The sequence below is a fragment of the Piliocolobus tephrosceles genome, chromosome 11 (genome assembly GCF_002776525.5).
Source record: "Piliocolobus tephrosceles isolate RC106 chromosome 11, ASM277652v3, whole genome shotgun sequence".
In the NCBI taxonomy this organism is placed as follows: Eukaryota; Metazoa; Chordata; class Mammalia; order Primates; family Cercopithecidae; genus Piliocolobus; species Piliocolobus tephrosceles.
The window spans coordinates 72,617,917-72,640,547 of NC_045444.1; the positions used below are offsets into that span (position 1 = coordinate 72,617,917).

The following is a 22,631-nucleotide window of genomic DNA, read 5'->3' on the forward strand; positions in this document are numbered from 1 at the left end:
GGAGCAGGCTAGGCACACATGAGAAAAGAGAATATATGATGAATGAAGTGGACAAAGAAAAACCAAGATAAAAAAAAAAATAAAAGAAAGAGAAAGAGTCCATGGGACAGCAATCCAGCATAAAGTACAAAGTACCCTAAAGGCATTTCTCAGTCTAAACAAGACTACAAAAAGAAGATTGTGATTTAGGGAAGATGGTAAAAAAATGGATGGCACCAAAGTGACAACAATTAGAGGAAAAATGAGGAAGGTGTTTGGTTAAGAAATAAGGCTTCTATAGACATTTCTTTTTATATTTTGTGTAAGTATGTGTTATGAATATGTTATGTTCATATCAGTAGCTTTGAAAGCATACTTTTATGTTATCGACATGTCTTTATGTGAAAAACGACAAGACTTAAAGATTTGATATTCTTCTGTAAGCCACATTCCTTGACTCTAGTCAAGCCTCCCAGAGTATCAGACAATAAAAACTAGTCTTTTCCAAGCCAGTCTAACTCTGAGATGGTGGCTGTTAGGTTTCTATTAGAAACATTAAGAAAAGGCCGGGCGCGGTGGCTCAAGCCTTTAATCCCAGCACTTTGGGAGGCCGAGACGGGCGGATCACGAGGTCAGGAGATCGAGACCATCCTGGCTAACATGATGAAACCCTGTCTCTACTAAAAAATACAAAAAACTAGCTGGGCATGGTGGCGGGCACCTGTAGTCCCAGCTACACCGGAGGCTGAGGCAGGAGAATGGCGTAAACCCGGGCTGGACTGCCCTGGCCACAACGCAAAACCCCGCCCCCTCAGAAAAAAAAAAAAAAAAAGAAACATTAAGAAAAATAAATTATTTTAGAATCATGGAAAAAGTACTTTCCAACAATCTTGGTGTCACACATATAAAATTTCTGAATTTGGAAAATATTCAGTGAGAGATATTTATTATAACAGTTGAAATAATAAAAATCTATTGCCTTCTTGCCACTGAGCTTAAGCAAAGAAAAAAAATCTATTGCTTTTCTCAATTGCTTGGAAAGCATAACTGAAAGTGGGCACACTGAAAAGACTGCAGTGGAGATCCTTCAATTTCAGCCTCTGGAGATTATAGTTACTTACCCCATAAATATATGTATCTACTATGTATCCATGAAAGTTAAAAATAAAAAAAATTAAAACAAAGATTACAGTTACTATGTAACAACCAGAGTTCTTTCTTTCTTTTTTTTTTTTTTAAGTGATTGCCTCCCACTAAGGATATAAAAATAAATATTAACCAGTGTTGCAGTGAACTGGTTGGCCAAAGATAGCAGGTCTTAACATTGGTTGTGCATAGGAAACAACTGAGGTGCTTAAAAAAAAAAAAAAAAATACTGACACCTGGCTCCCACTCCCAGAGATATGGATTTTAATAGGTGAGATGCAGCCTGGGCATCAGGAGTTTTAAAAGCTCCCCAGATTTTTCTAATATACAGCAAAATTTGAGAAACACTAAAAACCATGCTACTGACCACTATGGTCCATGGACCAGCAACATTGCTATTACCTGAGAGCTTTTTACAGATGCAGAATGTCAGGCCTCACCTTAGGGTCTGGATTTTTCCAAGGTTCTCGTGTGGTTTGGTTTATATGTACATGAATGTCTGAGAAGCACTGCTCTAAGGAATTCTTGTCACTGATCATTTTTTCTTTCTCAGATGTTAGATAGTAATTCCATAGTTAATAAAAGATGAAAGAAAAATAACTCAACTTTCATTCTCTAAAACTCAGGAACAAAAGACTTTCATCTGTGACATTCTGAAGCATGATAAAAGGTGATTGCTGTGAGTTGAGATCCATATATGTAGGGTTGCCAGATAAAATATAGGATAGTCAATTAAATGTGAATTTCAGATAAGTGATTTTTTTTTATTTTTAGTGAAAGTATGTTCCAAATATTGCACAGGGCATATGTATACTAAAAAACTATTCATTGTTGATTTGAAATACAAATTTAACTGGACATCCTGTATTTTCATCTGCTAAATTTGGCAACCCTACATATATTCCCAGGAGCCTCTCTTTGCTCTCTAGGCTCTCTTAGTTAAAAAAAAAAAAAAAAAAAAAAAGGAAATGATACCATAAATGGCCAAGTGACTGCCCCCTAAGCTGTCTAGACTGATTGCCTGTAATGTTGTTTCTCATCTAGCCCAGACACAGGACTCTGACTTAGGGAAGCCAGGCTGGTGACTCATCTAAGTGGGAAATTTACTTGCTGACTCAGGAGGACATAGTTCTTGGCAAACTTTTGCCTTAGTATAAACCAAAAGGGGAAAAAATATATTAGCAAATGTTAAATACAGGAGAACGAATTCAAACACTTTAACTGGAGGCAGCAGGCAAATTAATCACATATTTTCTTTCAGTTGATTAAATGAGATTTTCATGGTTTCCTCTTTTACCAGAGCTTATCCTAAAAAGTGATTTTTGAAAACAGCAAAAGGTTTTATTTAAATGTGAAAATGGTAGAGAGAATAAAGATGGACTGAAGTCAGTTAGGTACAGAGCATAAAATTCATTGCTCACTTTAGGAGAAAGACTGAGATAGCTGACTTGCCCATGGTTGCACTCAGGGTTTGGTATTTTTCTTAAGAATTAACTGCTAGTTAAGTCCTCTCAGAGGCCACTTTCCAAGAATACGTTTTAAATCAGTTTTCTCAATATTCCATGTAACTTGTGTATACACTAGCAAATTCCTGGAGCAGAGATGTAGGTGTGGCTTGGGTGGGAGCCCTCCCTTTGCAAGCCTGGTAGAAGAGGAAACTACATTTACTTAATCAGTTCTGATTTTTTTCATATTTGAAAAGGTTTTGATGGGAAAAAAACCTGAATAAAATAATTGTGGATATGTGCAATTCTGTTGTATTAATAATTTTTTTCTTAAATAAGTCCACAGTTGTTTTTCAGTAGGTCCAAAATGGAAGTTAGATACCAATTCTTTTTTTTTTTTTTTCTTTTGAGCTTCTGAATCTTTTAGACTGAGGTTGGACCCCTATATTTAATGACTATTAGCTATGATATTAACAATCCTGGTTTTAGGACTAGAAAGCAAAACAACCTGTTTCTAGCAAATACAGATAGAAATTATCATTTCAAAGCAAAGCCCATAAAAAGCATACCATAGAAGTTTCATAAACACAACAGTCCCTGCAGGCATGATGGAGAAGGGACTAAGTATTAAAAACTATGGTGTACAGGAAAAATAAATACTATTTTTCATTTCTATCAAGAAATGAAATCTATTTTTTCTCTGCTTTGAACTTGGTCTGGCCATCTCACTTGTTCTGACCCAACAAAATGTGGCAGAAATTATGTTGTACAAGCAAGCCTAGGCCTCAGGAAAGCTTGCAGCTTCCACCTTTGCTGTCTTGGAGCATTGCCCTGAGGAGCTTCAGCTGACTGGAGGATGAGAGGTCACAAGAAGAACTGAGATGCTCTGCTGCTAACAGCCAGCAGCATTGCCAAATACATGTATGAGGCCATTTTGGACCTTCCAGTCTAGCCGTGCCTTTACCAGAATGATGCTGCTTGAGTGAGCCCAGGAGATGCCAAAAGAGAAACTACTAGTGAACCTACACAGAATCATGAGAAATAAGAAATCATTGTCTAAAGCTACCGGGGTTGTCAGGGGGAGGAGTTGCTATGTAGCAATAGGTAACTAAAAAGATGGAATGCTCAAACTTCACCAAGTTTAGTTTCACTAAAACTCCCCAAAAGAAGTTCTAAAAAAAAAAAAAAAAAAAAAAAATCTCAGGTCTCGTCATCTCCACCCCAGAAATCCTGATTTAGCTAGGCCTAGCATCCCACTTTTAGTACAAAGACCCCAGATGGCAGTGGTCCTCAGACTGCTTTTTGAGATACACCCCCTAGCAAGATTTTCTTCAGCACAGACGAGGCTTGAGGTAGGTGGCCACATAGCTGTGTATTGCTCCTGCAAATGATGCCACTGGAGCAAGTGCACATTTATATCATCGTCATCATACGCAGTGTCCCAGGTACCAACAGAGCATTTTTGTTTATACATATCTAATTATCAAATGGAAATTGAAAAGATTATTTCTCTTCTTCCTCACGTATCTAATATGGAATATTGGAGAGGTGGTTGAATGGGGGAGCAAAATAGCACAGTCCCCTGCGGAAATGGGCTTGGTGGAGACTTTGACTGATATGGGTTAAAGTCTTGATATGGGCTACACAGCAAAAATGCAGCTGAGTTGAGGCAGAAGTGGGATAAAAAGTGTGCAGATGTTTTTGAGCATTATGAAAGGAAGGGAGAGGAGAACAGGGAAGGTAGATGCTCAGGGAGGTTTATTTGAGTGGAGAACCATATAAATTGTAGGTGAATATGCTGAAACCACTATAGAAAGATGAAAATGAATCTGCCTGAGGGAAATGACTGAGTCTTTTATTTATTTGTATGCTCTCATCATAGTTACAGCATAATAGGTGTATCATAAAACAAAGGTGGTGTGAAGTGTTGAAAGCTGTAGTTTTCAGGTGTACTTGATGGTGGTCCTCTGGCAGCGTCTGGGTCCTGCTTTTTCTTAGTCTTATATATGTGAATTCAGTTGGTGTGCCATTTGAAGGGTTCTGCTGCTAAGAAACATTTGAAAACCAATGAGTTAAAGCATGAAGGAAATGCTATTTAATTGAAGAGAAAGATTGATTATTAGACAAGTGATACTGACATTTCTGAGATGGCTGCTTTTCGGTGGCAGGTGAAAGATTCAAACTTAATCTTCCTGGGGTTCTCTTTTACTCTCAGGAGGTGAGGAGAACCCAAGAAAACTCTCAATAGTAGCCACTTCCCAAGGACATTTAGGGAGCTCAACCTGCATTTCTTTTGCTACAGTGAAAGTGAAAGAACTTGTGGTGAAAACACACATTTCTAGTAGAGTAACAGAACTTCTACTCAAATTTTTTTTAAAAGCTATTTGTGAAATTTTAGTTGCTGAAATAAAGAGTAAGATGAAATCATAGACACGTACAGATAGTTGGCATAGTAGATCCTTCTGACTCTTCTGAGCCTGAACTCACCAAAGAAATATTTTGAACTCTGATACTCACTAAATAAGGATTGTTTTCCCTTTCTCTTGGGAAAAATGTGAAATCAACTGTTATTTGTAGGTAAATCACAAAATATATGTATGTTTTTGTCTAGAATAGAAATTATATATATTGTAGTAAGGGAAAATATGTAACATTTCATAATTACCATGAGAATCCTTTTTGTTTATAAATTATGCCTACATGTAATTTAATGTATCCGTATTCCTCAGGATTGACTAGGTGGTATTATAGTATCAAATTAACACAGAGATCTTGGCAGCTTAATGCAATAAAAGCTGTATTTCACTCTATTGTATGTGAGACACATTTAGTAAAAATATGTAATGGAAACATCAGGCATTTAATTTCATTCCATACACCCAGGCAGCATGAGTATAAAATAATACAAATGATGCTTTCTAGCAAATGAAATTTCTCTAAAAATCATGGTAAGTTTTATTGTCAAGGCTAAAATAAATTGTCTCCAAATACAGTACCAACCAAGGTGTAGCAAGGTTAACAGTTTTCAAATCATCCCAACCACAGAAGTAGGGTTAACTGAGGAAATGGCTTGTTAGCTGACATAGTTCCCACAATATCTAAAGATAAATGTATAATTTATAATACAAAAAGTTTTAAGCCAACATTGCATTTTAACCACAAAAATATTATGCCAATGATTACATAATTTTCATACTTGGTTTAAAACTAACAAAAACAGATTTGATTTAATTAACAGTAAGAAGGGCTAGGGTAATATTTTTCAAGTTTCATAATCAGGATAACTGATTAATATTGAAACAAAAAATTCGGGGCACATGTGGGAATTATTTTCTTCTTACATAACTATCAAGAGTTATATGTGGAAAACTCCTTGAGGACAAGACATGTTACTTGTGAGTCTGCAGTAGCCAAATGTTGTATTTGTATGCCTGGTTACATATCTATCTTTGTGGAACTGCCCTTCCTCCATCTTAAGTAATAACAACATTCATCAACCACAGTGCTGTGCCACATTCTTCCCACAGGAGTTATCACCTGACCTGTAGCCAACCATAATATCTCACTCTCTGAATACAGTGATTGGTTCAGGGGTGAGCAGTTATTATAAACACAGTCAATATAAATCATTGACTTGAGTTGAGATACTTACTTGAGAAGAGGGCAGCTTTATCATCTATGGATTGCTAAACTAGGATGTATAACTATTTTCCCTGGTCAACTGTACAGCCTGATGCAGTTGGAGAGGGTAAGGCCAACATAAAGAAGAAAGCAGAGCTGGAAAAAGTGTTGTGTTTGAAGTCAGAACCAACGCTGCACTTCTGGGTTATGTGAATCAATCTAGTCTCTTTTTCACTTTAGCTAATATGAATTGGGATATTGTCACTTGTAATTGAAAGAGTCCTGACAAATACTTCATTTCATTCCTTTTTTTTTTTTTTTTTTTTAAAGAGAGAGGGTCTCACTCTGTTGCCCAGGCTGGAGTGCAGTGACATGATCATAGCTCACTGCATCTTCAAACTCTTGGGCTCCTGCTTAAGTCTCCCGAGTAGCTAGGACTACAGGCATGGGGCACCACTCCTGACTAACATTTTATTATTTTTTTGTAGAGACTGAGTCTCGTTGTGTTGCCCAGGCTGGTCTTCAGCTCCTGGCCTCTAGCAGTCCACCTGCCTCACACTCTTCATTCTTGAAAGTGCTGTAGGATGTACCACAATATGCCATAGCATTTTGTATGTAGCACTGAGTCAGTAAAGGTTTTATACTTCAATAAGCATTGGTAAATCTATCTTCTGGCATCCTCAAAAGGTATTGTTGGTGATCGTGGCATAATTTTGTCAAAATAATTATCATTGTCTACTTCCTTCTCTAACTCAATTCCAAGAGGAAAAAATTTTCTCTCTCTTTTTTTTTTCTTTTGGTTAAAAGTTCTGCTTCCTATATGTAACACTGGATTTTCAAAGTATTGGCTGAATTCTTAACTAATGTACCCATGCGAAATACCATTTAAAAATACATATATACATCAAGCTATGTTCAATCACCTTTTTACCTATGCATTTTTCATTTTTATATGATTTATTTTTTAAATGTTTGTCATGCCATTTTTGGTAGTCAAGAAATATTTCCTATTGGATATAATATGTAAATAATTATAAGATTCTCAGACATGTTTATAAAATCTTATTTAACTCATATTGTTTATGGTGATAATATAATAGAAAGATAAATGCCTTTCAAGAGACCTGTATTCTAGTCCCAGTAACACCTTTTATTGATTTTATGACAATGGCCAAGTCCTCTCTGAGGCATCTTTTTCTCGTAACAATATATACTTATACAGCATATATAGTCATATGAAAAAGAAAATTGTATTTCAAACTCAGGAACGAGATCCTTTTTAGAGTAAGAACATTTTAAACTTAGTTTTTCATTCAAAATTTTGAGACTTGCAATGTATATCCCAAACATGGTCTGAAAAAAACAGGGCAAAATAAAGAGAAGTCTTAGTTGCTCAGTATGCAATCTGAGAAAGATTTAGACATGACCTTGGCCCAGAAGGAAGACACAGGGGCCTACGAATGAGGACAAGGGGAAAAAAAAAGAAAGTCTGGTTGCAAGGAGTGCACAAAACGGAATGGCAGGCCAGGAGGCTGAGAAGGAGACACAGTCCACGCGATGTTCCCATGGTAGGAATGGCTGAGGGCTGTAAATATGTCTACTGTTCAACTGTAAGTGGTTAGCTGGTCTCCACTGCATTACTCTCAAATATTACCCACCACCATCACTGTCAGACTTTCTACAGAATTCTGCTACATGCAACCACCATGCATTCAGATTTCTTTGTGGAATAAATGTAAAAGGGGTGATATTCCATTTTTCAGTTTGGATGAAGTATGTGCAAGGTTGAGTAAATAAACCAGATGCAGAAGGTGAGGTACCAGTGAGATTGGGAACTTAATGTTGGCTTAAGCCCCTTTGAGAATTCTTGGAACACTGGCAAGAATCCTGGCAACAGTGGGAATTATGTACAGCCCACAAGCAATCTCACATGTGCAAGTAACATCACATTATTTACATTAAAATCAATCTGATCTGACTCAGTGTCCTTATTATTCCTGCACGACCCCATATATTTTTGTGGGTTTGCTCCTTCCAAACAGAGAAATATCTGCTGAATCTGGAAGTCCCTGCATTTAGGGTTTGGTGTCCATAGCCTGGTACCTTGCTATCACATTTGACAATGAGACATGTGTCCCAAAGGAGAAGAGATATTGAAGGCAGTGAAAGGGAAAAGCAAGGTCAAAATGTTGATGCCAGAGCAGCTTTTTTTTTTCCCCCACTGCACTTGGCACACTAATTCTATGATGATTAAATTAATGAATAAAGGAATTCCTAATATTAAAGACAGAAAAATTTGGTTCAGAGTGGAGTAGTAATGGAGAAAAAGTTTTCCCATTTATTTTTGCAGCTATGGCAATATAAAGTTAGAAGAGACTTTAGAATCTATCAAATCTGATTCTTTAACCTCTACATCAATACCATCTATAACTATGCTATCCAGTTTGGGAGCCATTAGATACATGTGGCAATGAAAATATTTTTTAAGTTGAAATTTAATTTTTCCATCATACTAGTCAATTTTAAGAGCTCAAGAGCCACATATGGGTAATGCAAGTATTCAGACAATATAGATATGGAATATTTTCATCATTTCAGAAAGTTATAGTAGACAACACATATTTATTACATCCTTATCAAATGATCATCTAGCCCTAGTTTTCATTCGTCTTAACAAATGTTCTTTCCTATTGCATTTCAGGCCAGTCATATTGTTAGGTTGTCCTTGAAGTTTCTTCCATATATTTATCCTAGATATTTTAGACGTATGAACAAGATTTATTCTGTATAGAGAGTACTTCACTAAAGTACGGTTTAGAAATTTTGTTAATAATAAAGGTAGTCTAAACTGAAATAGTTAGAACAACTAGACAGAATAAGAAAGTTTCTTAGGGACTCTCTTATAACTAAAGAATAGAATTAATTCATGTAGCCATCTCCATACCAGTAATTTAGTCAAAACTCAGAAGAAAAGAAATCCAATTGTAGAACGCTTTATGCTTCACAAAATGCTGAAATGCATAAAACCTTTAATTTTTTTTGTTTCTATGTGCTAAATCTAATGCCATTATGCAATTAAGAGTTCGGTATCTAACATCTTAGTGAACATCATCGTTTTCTATTAAATCCAAATATATACATAAAGACTGAAAGGTGAAAATCTTTAACTAGTTTTCGAGTTTTAGAGGAAGTAAGGGTGGAGATTTTAGAAACCCTCCCAGAAGGAACAAAATTAGTGATGGCACCAGACCATCTGAAAATTAGAGTATTGCTCACAATGACTTAATTCATACTTGTTTTATTAATGTCAACAATTAGAGGAGCTTCCATGGGGCATATAAACTTTTAAAGACCCTAAACAGTGAATTGACGCATCTTTCTGTACATAATAATAACCTTGTATCATCAAAAAAACTACCTGACAATGTTTCTCTTTTAGCTACTCTTCTCTTTTAGAGTGGTCAGTAGATTTAGAATAATTTTTGTCCAAATAGGTTAAGAATAAAAATTTTTGGCACTCAAAATTTAAATCTCTGTTTGAGGAATTAAGGTGAATATATCAGTTAAGATTAGGTTAGTCAAAGTATAACTGAAAATCCAAGTCATAACAGCTTAACAAAGATAAAGGTATATATTTTCCATTGCATAATACAGGTTTACAGTTCAAAACCAGTATGATGGGTCCATGGTTACCAGAAACACAAACTTTCTGTTCCATAATTCTTAGGTCATGACCTATATTACCAAGTATGGCTTCATGTCCACAATGTGGCTGCTGCAGCTCCGACTATCACATCCATGTCTTAGGCAGCAGCTACACAGAAACTGAAGCACAAGAAAGGTTCCTCGTGATAGTTAAGATAGCCCCCCTAAAAGAAATTTCCTATAAGCTCCACCTGACAACTTCTACTGGCATATCTTGTTCATCTGTAGGAAGCTGGAAATGGTTTCTTTTTTTCTAGCTAGACCACTGTTGCCACCACACAGTAGAGGGGTTTTATTACCAAACAAGAAGCAAACAATGAATATTGGATAGCTAGCTAGCAGTCTCTGTCTGAATAAGTGAATTATCCTTTCTTTGTGCTAAACTTACATTGTTGCACAGGCCATACTGTATATACTTACTCACATTGAAAACAGAATTGTGTAGCAATAGAGAGCATAGGATGTAATTAGGATGATCCTATGTTCCAGTTTGCCCTGGAGAGTTCCAGTGTATAGCTGTTGTATCAATATAGTGATTATTAGTGTTTCTACTAGTCTCTAAAGCACCTCAGTTCAACAATAAATTGCATGGTCACCTTAGCTATTATAAACTGGCTAGATCATCTCTAATACTTCCTAGCTCTGTGACCTTAGCAAATTACTTTTATAAACTCATTGTATTAGTTATCTATTGCTGAATAACAAATTTTACACCCCGATTACATTGGCTCAAAACAACAAACATTATCTCAGTTTCCATGGGTCAGTAATTAAAGAGCTACTTAGATGGATGGTCCTGGCTCAGGGTCTCACTTGAGATTTAGAGGCTGGCAGGAGTTGCTATCATCTAAGGGCCTAACTGGGAAGCAGGATCCAGTCTGAAAATTATTTGTTCACATTGCGGTTGGGAGGAGGCCTCAGGTCCTCACCACGTGGGTTTCTCCATAAGGCAGCTTGTGTGTCCTCACAACATGGCAGCTGGCTTCCCCTCCAAGAGAGAACAAAAGGAAGCTTCAGTGCCTTTTATGCCCTAGTCAACAAAATCCCACAGTCACTTCCTCTTTATTCTCTTCACTAAAAGCAGTTCACTAAGTCCAGCTCACACTCCAGGGGGGACTATAGGCACATGGCAATATGTCTGGGTAATTTTTTTATTTTTTGGAGAGATGGGGATTTGTCATATTGACCAGGCTGGTCTCAAACTCCTTGGCTCAAGCGATCTGCACACCTTGGCCTCCCAAAGGGCTGGATTACAGGTATGAGCTAACGCATCTGGTCACGATTTCTATTTTGGTGCTTTGAATCTCAGTTTTATATATCTTCTATCATAGATTATACCAACTCTGAAAGGTAAGTATGAAAAAGGAGGCTTATGGAAATAGGACCACAAGGAAGGTGCTCAATAAATGTATAACTCCAGGAGGAAATATGACTTGATATTTACAATGTAAGTTTGACTCTAGTAGAAACAGTAAGTTTTAATATATATTTATGACATATATATGTATATGTATACATATATGTATGGAGAGATAGCAAGAGAGAGACAAAGTATTGCTCTATTGCCCAGACTAGAGTGCAGTGGTGTGATCGCAGTTCACTACAACCTCAAGCTTTTGGGCTCAAGAGATCCTCCTGCCTCAGCCCCCCAAGTTTGCAGAAATCGGGTCTCGTTATGTTGCCCTGGTTGGTCTCAAACGTCTGGCCTCATGCCATCCTCTTGCCATGGCTTCCTAGAGTGTTGTGATTACAGGCATGATCTTCTTTGCTTGGCCAATGTATGTTTTCTTAATCTACTCATTAACTTTCTCTTCATACTTGAGTTTATATAGTAATGTCATTGAGTTCTTGCTATGCTGCCCAGGCTGGTCTCAATCTTCTGGGCTCAGGTGATCCTCCCACTTCAACCTTGCAAAGAACTGGAAATATGTTAGTTATTATTAAGTCTCCGGACAACGGAATTAATTCCTAAGGTCCTGTAAGCTCCGAGAATACAAAGACAATAAGGTATGGTTCCCAATGAGTCTTCCTAGGAGACATGGGTTCTTGATATGCTGCCCAGGTTGGTCCCAATCTCCTGGGCTCAGGTGATTCTCCCACTTCGGCCTTGCAAAACAGTGGGGATATGTTAGTTATTAAGTTCCTGGACAATGGAATTAATTCCTAAGGTCTGTAAGCTCCAAGGATACAAAGACAATCTGGTGTGGTTCCTAAGAGAAGTCTTTCTAGGGGACAGGATGATGCCTAATACAAGCAATGAAAGAAGAGTAGGAAGCAGCCACTTTGAGGACATTGTGTATGTTTGTATATAACAGAAGGATGGGAGCCTGTGGAAAATGGTTGCAGGGAGAACTAATGTTGCCCAGGAAGATGGAGCCCTTTGAGCAAAGACGGCACTCTGGAGAAATGTTAAGTAATTTAATATGGCTAAGGCTCCTTTGTGAGGGGGTAGGTGGTAAGAAGTGAGAGTTGAGAGCATGACAATGCATAAGATCACCTTGAGGAGAAATGCAGTGACTCAAGAACTGAGACTTGGGGAATCCTAGCATTGAAGGGGTAGTTTAGGAAACATGGCCCAGAAAGGTGACATGTTTACTGCCTGCCTTCTCTTCTTTCCCATTCACCCAAAGAGCAGAAGTGCTGGCCAGAATCTTTTCTGATAGAGATCAGATAGGAAAGGGCAGCACTGGGAGTGGAGGTGGTTATGGGGGTGAAAAGAGAACAAGGCAATCTCCCTAATAAACAGCCAAGAGAGGAGAGACAGGAGTGAGTTAGACAAAAGCAGCAACAAAAATTCTAGGGCAGGGTTTAGTGGGTTAAAGCCTCCAGAGAAATGGAGAGTAGACGAAGCAGATTTCTGAAGTTCCCATGGGTTATGATCTGAATCTCCTTTGAGGTTCTTTGAGAGAGATAAAATTTGAAATTCCTCTTAAATTATGGACTAAGTTCCTTTGTTTACAGAGACAGAGCTGCGTGAAGCCCTGGTTTGATTACGGTTATTGAAGGACCTGTTGGATAGGCACTAGGGGAACTAAGAGAGTGTAATAAGAGTCGTAAAAATTTACAGCAGGAGAATTGCTTGAACCCAGGAGGCTGAGGTTGCAGTGAGCTGAGATGGTACTACTGCCCTCCAGTCTGATGACAGAGTGAGACTCCGTCTCAAAAAACAAACAAACAAACAAAATTTACTATTGCTACCATGCTAAACTATTAATCCTAAAAGTATTAATGGCAACAATAACTGTTCAATTCTAAGAGATAGACATAGTATTATTTCCCTTTCCCTTTCACAGATAAGAAAACTGAGGCACAGACTGGTTGGATTGATTTGCCCAGGGTCACACAACTGGTAGTTGGCAAAGCCAGGAATGGAACCCAGGCGCTTTATTTTACAGAAACCACTGGAATCAATATTTTTACTAAAGTATAGGGTAGTAGAGGATAAAGTTCAAAGTACAAATTATTTTTACTATCTAATATTTTATTTTCTAAGAAAAGGATTATATTCAATGAATATTTAATGTATATACAGAAGTTCTCCTTTTAAGTTGGAAAACTGTTATAATGTAGTTTAAAGAGTAGTGTCATGGGGTGGGGGAGGTGCATCACCATTCTTTCACAGACTAAAACATTCTTTTCTCTCTCCCATGCACATAGCACCAGGTGGAATGTGGATTTTGAATCAGCATTAGCTGAATTGACATGTTCTATAATACAATTTGCAAGGCACTGTGTGAGCGGCTGCTCACGTATGGTAACACAAAGACATGCCTGCATTTATAACCCCAAGTTTCTAAAGCCACTGGTTTAGTCTGCTTCATAGTTTCCTAATTGAAATGTATGTTTCCTTTTTTTTGTTGTTAGACAAAGTCTCGCTCTGTCACCCAGGCTGGAGTGCAGTGGCCCACAATACCACAATATTTCAGCTCACTGCAGCCTCCACCTCCTGGGTTCAAGCAATTCTCCTGCCTCAGTCTCCTGAGTAGCTGAGATTACAGGCGCACACCAGCACACCTGGCTTTTTTTTTTTTTTGAGACAGAGTCTCATTCTGTCATCCAGGCTAAAGTGCAGTGGTGCGATCTTGGCTCACTGCAACCTCCACTCCCCAGGTTCAAGTGACTCTCCTGCCTCAGCCTCCTGAGTAGCTGCGATTACAGGTGCCTGCCACTGCACCCAGCTAATTTTTGTATTTTTAGTAGAGATAGGGTTTCACCATCTTGGCCAGGCTGGTCTTGAACCCCTGACCTCGTGATCCACCCACTTTGGCCTCCCAAAGTGCTGGGATTACAGGTGTGAGTGAGCCACTGCGCCTGGCTAATTTTTGTATTTTTAGTAGAGATGGGGTTTCACTGTGTTGGCCAGGCTGGTCTTGAACTCCTGACCTCAGGTGATCCACCTACCTCGGCCTCCCAAAATGCTGGGATTACAGGCATGAGCTATAGTCCATGGCCTGTTTGCTTTTTTAAAAAAGACAAATTCCTTGATTTTCAAGACTGCTCATTCAAAATAAACTCATAAAGAATGGCTCAAGAATAAGTGCTTTCAGTAATTTGTAGACCTATTTGGGGGTGTGTTGTTCACTCAAGTTTTGGTGGGTGTACATGTGTTGTCATTTCGTTGACTTCTTCCTTTCCCTGGTCCTCTCACATTTCTTCACTCCACCTTGGTCTGTTGGACCCCTGTCCTGGAATCAGAAGTTGAGGAGTGGGAGACTTACTGGATCTAGCCAGTGTTTAAACTCTTCTGTCTTCCTCACCTGGATGGATTTCCAGGTAGACTGGTTCTCACGTTTTTAAGACATAAAAGACCCTTTGGGTTTATGCATACATATCCGTAGCCTCTTTGGTGTATTAGGAAAGAAGGCGAGAAATAAGCTCGCCTTACACATATTTGCATTTATGTGTAAGGATTTGTGTCGGATTTCCTCTCTCAATCAGCAATTTAGGCAGATGCTAGACCATGCCTTGTAAAACATGCCAAAGGTTTTGCTGTATATCTTTTAGTCAAATTAAAAAATGGAAATATTTAATACAATTCTGTTGTTTTTGAGATGGAATCTCACTCTGTGGCCTAGGCTGGAGTGCAGTGGCACCATCTCAGCTCACTGCAACCTCCGCCTCCTGGGTTCAAGCAATTCTCCTGCCTCAGTCTCCTGAGTAGCTGGGACTGCAGGCACATGCTGCCACCCTCAGCTAATTTTTTGTATTTTAGTAGAGATGAGGTTTCACTGTGTTGCCCAGGCTGGTCTCGAACTCCTGAGCTCAGGCAATTCGCCTGCCTCAGCCTCCCAAAGTGCTAGGACTACAGGCATGAGCCACCACGCCTGGCTTTTTTTTTTTTTTTTTTTTTTTTTTTTTTTTTAACACAGGGTCTTGTTCTGTCACTCAGGCTGGAGTGCAATGGCAGGCTCATGACTCATTGTAACCTGGAACTCCTGGGCCTAAGTGATCTATCTACCTGCCTTAACCCCCAGCATAGCTAGGACTACAGGCATGCACCACACTCCCAGCTAATTTTTAAATTTTTGTAGAAATGAGGTCTCCCTATGTTCCCCTGGAACTCCTGGTCTCAAACAATCCTCCTGCCTCAGTTTCCCAAAGTGCTGAGATTACCAGCATGAGCACCTGGACCTGGTCCAATAAATATTATAAATTCAAATTAGGCATTTCACTTCCATGTATATACATATCCTTTTGCAGGATTATTTGATAGTTATTAATGTATATTGTGATTGAGATTTAATAGTTACTTTGGGAAAACAGAAATTACTGTTCCAGTACTTACTTGTAAGTTGTTAAAGTCCACACAATGCACTTAAACTTTATCTTGTTCAACAGATTCTGTAGCACATGAAACACTTGAAATATGTAAGAGTCACTTCTCTGGGCACTTTGCTGATTTCGTCTATTTATTCACTGATTCGACATTTTATTGATCCATTACTATCTGCTTGGCAAGGTGCTAGAAAATAGGAATACTAAGAAAAAGGTTAAGGCTCCTATCCTCAAGGCCCTCTCTCAGTACAGTTTGGTCAAGGCTTGATGGAACACAGCAGTGGCAAACAAGCACGAGGGGCCTTATTTCACCGGTGTGCAGTCCTTTTCCAGCTCTGAAATTATGTCTATCCAAACATCCTAAATCAAAATCAGTTTTTCTAAATCATACAACGGCAGCTAACAAACTGGGAATAAGGCTTCGATTATTCTGACTTGATTTAAAACGATCACTGCCAATTCTTTGCCCTGACAATTCTTTCTTTGACTACTAAGTTAAGCTTTACACACCTCACTTGCAAGAGGCTATGCTGGCTTTCTGGAAATCTGTAATTAAGTTCGGTGTTTGTGGGATGGAGTGTAATTAACGACCATTAATTACAGAGTTTCGTTCGTGAGAGCCTGCCAGACTAAGTAGCAGAAACACGAGAAGCTGATAAAAAGCTTTCCTCATTTTTAAACAAAAGTCGCACGGGACAAGGGAACGTGGGCTGCCCTTGCTTCTCCCGTGGACGCGGGTGGATTGGGACGCTGGACCGTGTCTCCCCGCCCCCGCCCCTACGCCCCCTCCAGTGCTCAGCCTGAGGCCTTCGTCCAAGAGCGCTGCCGCTGACCCAGGCTCAGGAGCTGGGGACCCCGGCACCGACTCCCAGGTCTCTGGACAGTCGGCGACTGCACTCACGGAAGTGCGCTGAGCTCTCCCCTGTGGAAGGGCGCCTCTCCTCCCCCACTTCCTCCTCCAGCTCCGCGGCACAGCCTCCCGGGCCGGCTCCTCCTCCTCCCAGGTCTCCTCCCAGTGCCGCCGCGGCTCTCAGGCCCGAGGTGCGGCGCTCACCCCGGCAGTCCCCAGCCTCAGAAGTGGCGGAGCCGGAGGGAAGCCAGGGGCCGTCTGCGCTGCTGTCCCCGCCCCGCGCGCTCTGCGCCCCTCGTCCCTGGCGGTCGCTCCGAAGCTCAGCCCTCCTGCCTGCCCCGGAGCTGTCTCGGCTAGCCGAGAGCGGCCGGCAAGTTTGGGCGCGCGCAGGCGGCGGGCCGCTGGCACTGGGCGCCTCGGTGGGGCGGGGGGAGGTGGCCACCGCTCCCGGCTCGGCGTCCCGCGCGCACTTCGACGATGGCTTCTCCGCCGCGGCGACGGCTGCGCCTCGGTCCCCGCGGCCTCCCGCTTCTTCTCTCGGGACTCCTGCTACCTCTGTGCCGCGCCTTCAACCTAGACGTGGACAGTCCTGCCGAGTACTCTGGCCCCGAGGGAAGTTACTTCGGCTTCGCGGTGGATTTCTTCGTGCCCAGCGCGTCTTCGTAAGTGGCCGCACTTGGAACCGGAGCCGGCCCCCTCCCCCACCGCGCGCACCCACCCAGCCCGTTTCTCCACTGGGATTGATTTCCGAGAGATCCCGGCGTCTGTCTCACCCATCCTACCCCTCAGAGTGGTTTGTGTCCTGGGTGGGGGAAATATTTGGGGAAATGAACTCCCCTTGGTACCCATCATCCAGTTACATCCCGCTCCTCACCTCTTAAAATTGGTTAGGGGCAGCGGGAGAGTTTTGAAGCAGACCTGTGCTTAAAAATCGGGGTAAGTGGAAGATCAACAAAGGCTGGTCTTGCCGGACTCCCCACCTCCTGTGCCAACGTCGAGGATTTGGTCAATATCATCCCCGAACTTCTTTTTATCTTGTACCCGTTAGGCTTCTTGGTAGCCTTTTTCTGCTTTGCAGGCTTAACGCCCGTCCTTTTCAGTCTCCCTAAACAAGCCCTCCCCCACTCTTTCCGCCTCTGTCTGATTCTGTTTCTCCTCACTCCTTTTGCAGACATTCTGATAACTTAAAATGACCATACTGTCCTATTGAATTCATTGTGTCTTATCTCTGGGACTGTCAGACATTTGCACATTTGAGGTTGAACAGATGAATTGAATGTGTCATCTGTTCTTTTTATAGTGATTCACTATTTAGGTCATTGTTCAGAAGGAACGAGGGTGTCTGCTGAGTTTTCACACTCTGCAGGTCATTTGAATATTGCAGTATTTCATAATTCAGTTATGTTTTCAAGTTGCCAGCGTTCCGCGTTGCAAGGGCCGTCAGGATTTGTAACAGTTATTGTCATTATTGTGTTAGAAATTGTCTCCGACTTTACTGAATGCTGACATCATTCTCACCACCCCACCCCCATGGTAGCGTTAGGAGTACTGTTGTAATGAGTGTTCAATGTTGTTGTTGTTGTTGTTGTTTTTTTTTTAATGATGTTTAAATCTTGTTTTCAAGAGAGAAACTGTTCTTAGGGTGCCTTCTAAACGCTTAGACATTGTAACAACATATTTTTGTTAGCATATTTTCTGTATAAGATGTTCCTTCGGGGTGAAGTGGAGGATAATTTTGACAGTTAGTACGTGGATAGGACCATCTTCCACTATATACATGCCTAATTTGAGGGTGGTCTTAACGTTTTTCTGTGACTGGTTTAGAATATTCAGCAGAATTTAGTCTTAGTGTTTTTCTGAATGTTACTGAGTATCATTCATTTTGGTAACAACCTTCGCAGCAATACAGATTGGATGCAGTTAGTGGAAACTTTGTTAGTGGAGACATTATTTTATGTAGCAAGCTTAGTTTTATTTGTTGTTAGCAGTTACAGTGCTTTCTGTGAGACCTGGTGCACAGATTTTCCAACATGATAAAAATAATCATTATTTAGGCAACATTTACCAATTTCACATTCCATTTAGTCATTTTAGTCAGGGTTATCTTTTTATTTATTATTTTTAACCACAGGGGTGAATACCAAACATTATCTTTAAACATTTTTGTTTTCAGATACTTTCAAATGTATGCCTTTATGAGACGGAACATTTTAGTTGCTCCCAAGGGTTCAATTTTAGATTTAATTTGTACAGAAATTTGTACAAAATATATGTCCATATATTTTGAAAATATATGTCTTCGGTCAAAAATTCTCATTTAAATACTTAATGCAAAAATTAACCAGACGTGGTGGTGCACACCTGGAATCCCAGCTCTGTGGGAGGCTGAGATGAGAGGATTGCTTGGAAAGTGGAGGTTGCAGTGAATGGAGATTGTGCCACTACACTCCGGCCTGGGCGGCAGAGAGAGACTGTCTGAGAAACAAAAACAAAATAAAAAACAAAAACAAAACACAAAACAACAACGAAAAACTTTAAAGTTAATGGCAGTGTTTTACAAATGTTACTGTTAATTCTTCAGCAATGCTCTAAGTTTAGTGTAAGATAAATGAGAGGCTGATAAACTTCAAGTGTTTTTTTTTTTTTTTTCCCCCTTTGGAAAATGCAGTAATGTTGAACTATTCATAATATTTGCTACTGCTGATTACAAGCCAGGGTGACTAATCTTTGGCCACTCATTATAATCAATGAGTATATTATGACCTCACAGGTTTACATGACTTCACTCATAGACCTTTAATGATAAGGAGAAATTGAACTTGGGTTTGGTTTCATATAATATTTTGAAATATTCATCAGCAACTTTGTTACTGATAGACCAGAGAGGCTCTAGGTATAGGTAACTTAAAAAATGGAAACCAACCTTGAGTTTTTTTTTTTCTTTCTTTTTAAATGAAATGTGTATGAACAGAGGTTTTTACTCACTGAGCTTTTCAGATTTAACAAAAATGTATGTAAAATTATGCTGAATTTTCTAAAAGGGCATTTTAAATTTAACAAGCGTTGGAATCCAAGGTACATGGGATGCCATTTCCAATATTACCAGTTGCATTTATTGTTATTTGGTATTACCATCAACTTTTAAAAGAAGAAAAGCCACGTAATGAAAAAGTATTTGTCAACTCAAGAGCGCCTTTCTTTTGAGGGGAGAAGGATTCATGAGGAGCAATGGTTATGATGTCCACTCCTGTTGCTTTTTCCAGTTTTGGTGTCCACATACCTTGGGGAAGCTGTAGAATTATTTTCTGCCTAATTTTTCTCTTGATAGAAAATTATTATTGAATTATCTGCATAGTTTTGTTGTGAAAATTAATGAGTATTTATTAAAGGGAAGGACAAATAAAGTACTAAGCAAAATGTTAAGGCGGCCCCTTAAAAAGTCACTCCAGAAATGAGTCATGTTTGAAATAAAAATTCCCAAAAATAGTGATTTTCAAAATTATGAAGAATAAAGCATTCTCATTCTGTTTTTTTTCCCTGTAAGCATTTATGCTATGTTGTAAAACTAAAATTTAAAGACTGTATGCAGGCCAGTAATTAAAGTCATACTTTTCTTGTGGCGACTAATTGGAAAAATTAAAAATTACATCCCAGGTTTAATTATAATGATGACATCTTATTTTGGTAAACATATTTTATAATTTGCTAAGCACTTATCTCTCATTTCATTCTATAGCCCACACCACCAGTGGGGAAGTAAGGGGAAGCAGATATACTCATTCTTACAGATCAGGAGGAAACGGAGGCAGAAGAGTTTTCAGTCTAGTTATTTGAGTAGGTTGGTGTGAGTAGAGGGTAAGAAAGGGAGGGATCCGAAGGCAGGGTGTAAAATTCAAATCCCACTTTTTAAAATTCAGATATTGAATTTTTAAAGAAAATAACTGAACAATTTTAAAATTCTTTTAATATATGTCATACAGTTCTCATTTTATGTATTTCTTTATTTTAAAATAATGCTATGATGAATAACACTGGATTCTTGCCTTTTCCCCCATTAAACACTAATGGAGCCTTATCTTACAGTTGGCAATGTGTAGATGTGTGTGTCTTACAAGCAGAAGGTCCTTCAATGGTTCTCAGTCCTAACTTCATGTTTTCAGTATCGGAAAGCCTTTTAAGTAAAACTCCTGCCCTGGCTGTATCTTAAATCTAAAAGTAGATCTCTGACTTGATATTCCAGTGGCCTGGCCTGTAAATCATTTCTCATTGACTAGCCTGTCTTAACTCAATTTAACTCTTCACCAAGAGATGTCAGTTGCACCTCTGTTTCTATTAATGGTGGCATCATTTTCTCTGTAACCTTGGAAATAATTTCATATTCCTCCCTCTCATGTTCTATTTTTCTGTGTCTCTCCTACTTCACCACCTTAATATCAGTCAGTGATTAGTCAGCAGGCAGAAGCTCCTAGAAATTCTTCCTTCTACTCCTTATTTCAGTATAGTTATGACAAGTGTAGTCCATGGCACTCAGGTCCTCCCCAGTCCCTCTGCCCATAATTTGGCTCTTAAACCTGCAGAACATCTTATCTGTTTCTATTTGTTTTATCTTTCTGTAACATCCTTTTTCATTCTGGTATTCTGTTGCAAACATTTTCATAATAAAGCTTCCATTGCCAGCAAGAAAGTCCAAACTGCTTAACGTGGATTAAGGTCACTTGCAATCTGTCCCAACCTGTCTGTATTTTTAAAACTTCATGTACCATTTCTACTCTTACCATTTTAACTGTTTTCACAACACTTTACAAAATGATGCCAGCTAATTTTTTTTTTTTTTTTTTTTTTTTGAGACGGAGTCTGGCTCTGTCACCCAGGCTAGAGTGCAGTGGCCAGATCTCAGCTTAATGCAAGCTCCGCCTCCCGAGCTTACCCCATTCTCCTGCCTCAGCCTCCTGAGTAGCTGGGACTACAGGTGCCCGCCACGTCGCCCGGCTAGTTTTTTGTATTTTTTTGTAGTAGAGACGGGTTTCAAAGTGTTAGCCAGGATGGTCTCGATCTCCTGACCTCGTGATCCGCCCATCTTGGCCTCCCAAAGTGCTGGGATTACAGGCTTGAGCCACCGCGCCTGGCCTCATTTTTTTTAATAAACTTCTGAGTAGCTCTGACTATATTGGTTGATTTTTCTCATCATAAATAATATAAATGTATATTAGGGGACATAAAATTAGACTATAATTTTATTATTTAGAAAGCAATTCCTATATTGATTACTTCTGATTAAGGACATAACAGTGTTTTATAGAGCATTATGAAAGACAAGGGAAAATATATGGAAATTGTAGTTACTGCTTCTGTTTTACATCATGTGGTTGTTAACTGGCATTTTTGTTTATCTTTTGATTCAAAAAAGCATTTTTTAAAAAATGAAAAGTAAATCTGAAACTGGAATTGTAGCTTTGAAATAACATACAGTACTATTTCATGCACATTTATTTCTATATACATGTATGATAGTTTTTCAGAAGTTCCTTTTGGTGAAGACTCATTGATCAACTCAGAGTCAGCTAAATATATTAAACATGCTTTATCTTAGAAAGGTCAGTGCTGAAAGCAGACAAATAAATTAGTTTATTTGGAGGGTTTCAAAAATGGACTTGTCATTGTTTGGCAGGTTGCCCCTCCTTGGTTGTCAAGGTCACATTCCCTGAATCAACTGCCCTTCAAGTACACTTTGGATAGGGAGTGCATCCAAAGGCCATCCTCCTGATTGGTTCCTCTGAGCCTCTTGTCTGTCTCCCGCTCACTTCCTCCCCGGATACTTCTCCCTCCCTATCTCTCTCTCTTTTCTCTTTTTCTGTCTTTTGTCCTTCCTTTCTTTTTCTTTTCCTCTATCTCTTTTCCTCCTTTCCATCCATCTTTCTGTCCCCTCTCCCAAACTCAATCCTTTATATTTTAGCACTTCTTGGTGTGGATGTAAACCTTAATTTTAAAGTCCCAGAGAGTTATTTAATAGCAATGTTTCCAGTCATTAAAAAAAATGTAGAGGATGAGGATTCTGATGATGTTCTTGGACACACTTTTTGGAGGGAAATGGAGTCTATCAGGAGAGAGTT

General features: G+C 39.4%; 1 protein-coding gene across 2 annotated transcripts in view; it reads left to right on the plus strand.

Moving 5' to 3' along the window:
* The first annotated feature begins 15,686 nt into the window (after nt 1–15,686).
* The window catches only part of ITGAV (integrin subunit alpha V), a 92,722-nt gene continuing 85,777 nt past the window's right edge, over nt 15,687–22,631 (plus strand). For both annotated transcript variants that reach the window (XM_023212391.2, XM_023212392.2), the window contains exon 1: nt 15,687–17,183. In XM_023212391.2, the coding sequence (XP_023068159.1) occupies nt 16,999–17,183 (185 nt within the window). In that variant the 5' untranslated portion in view covers nt 15,687–16,998. The remainder of the gene's footprint in view (nt 17,184–22,631) is intronic.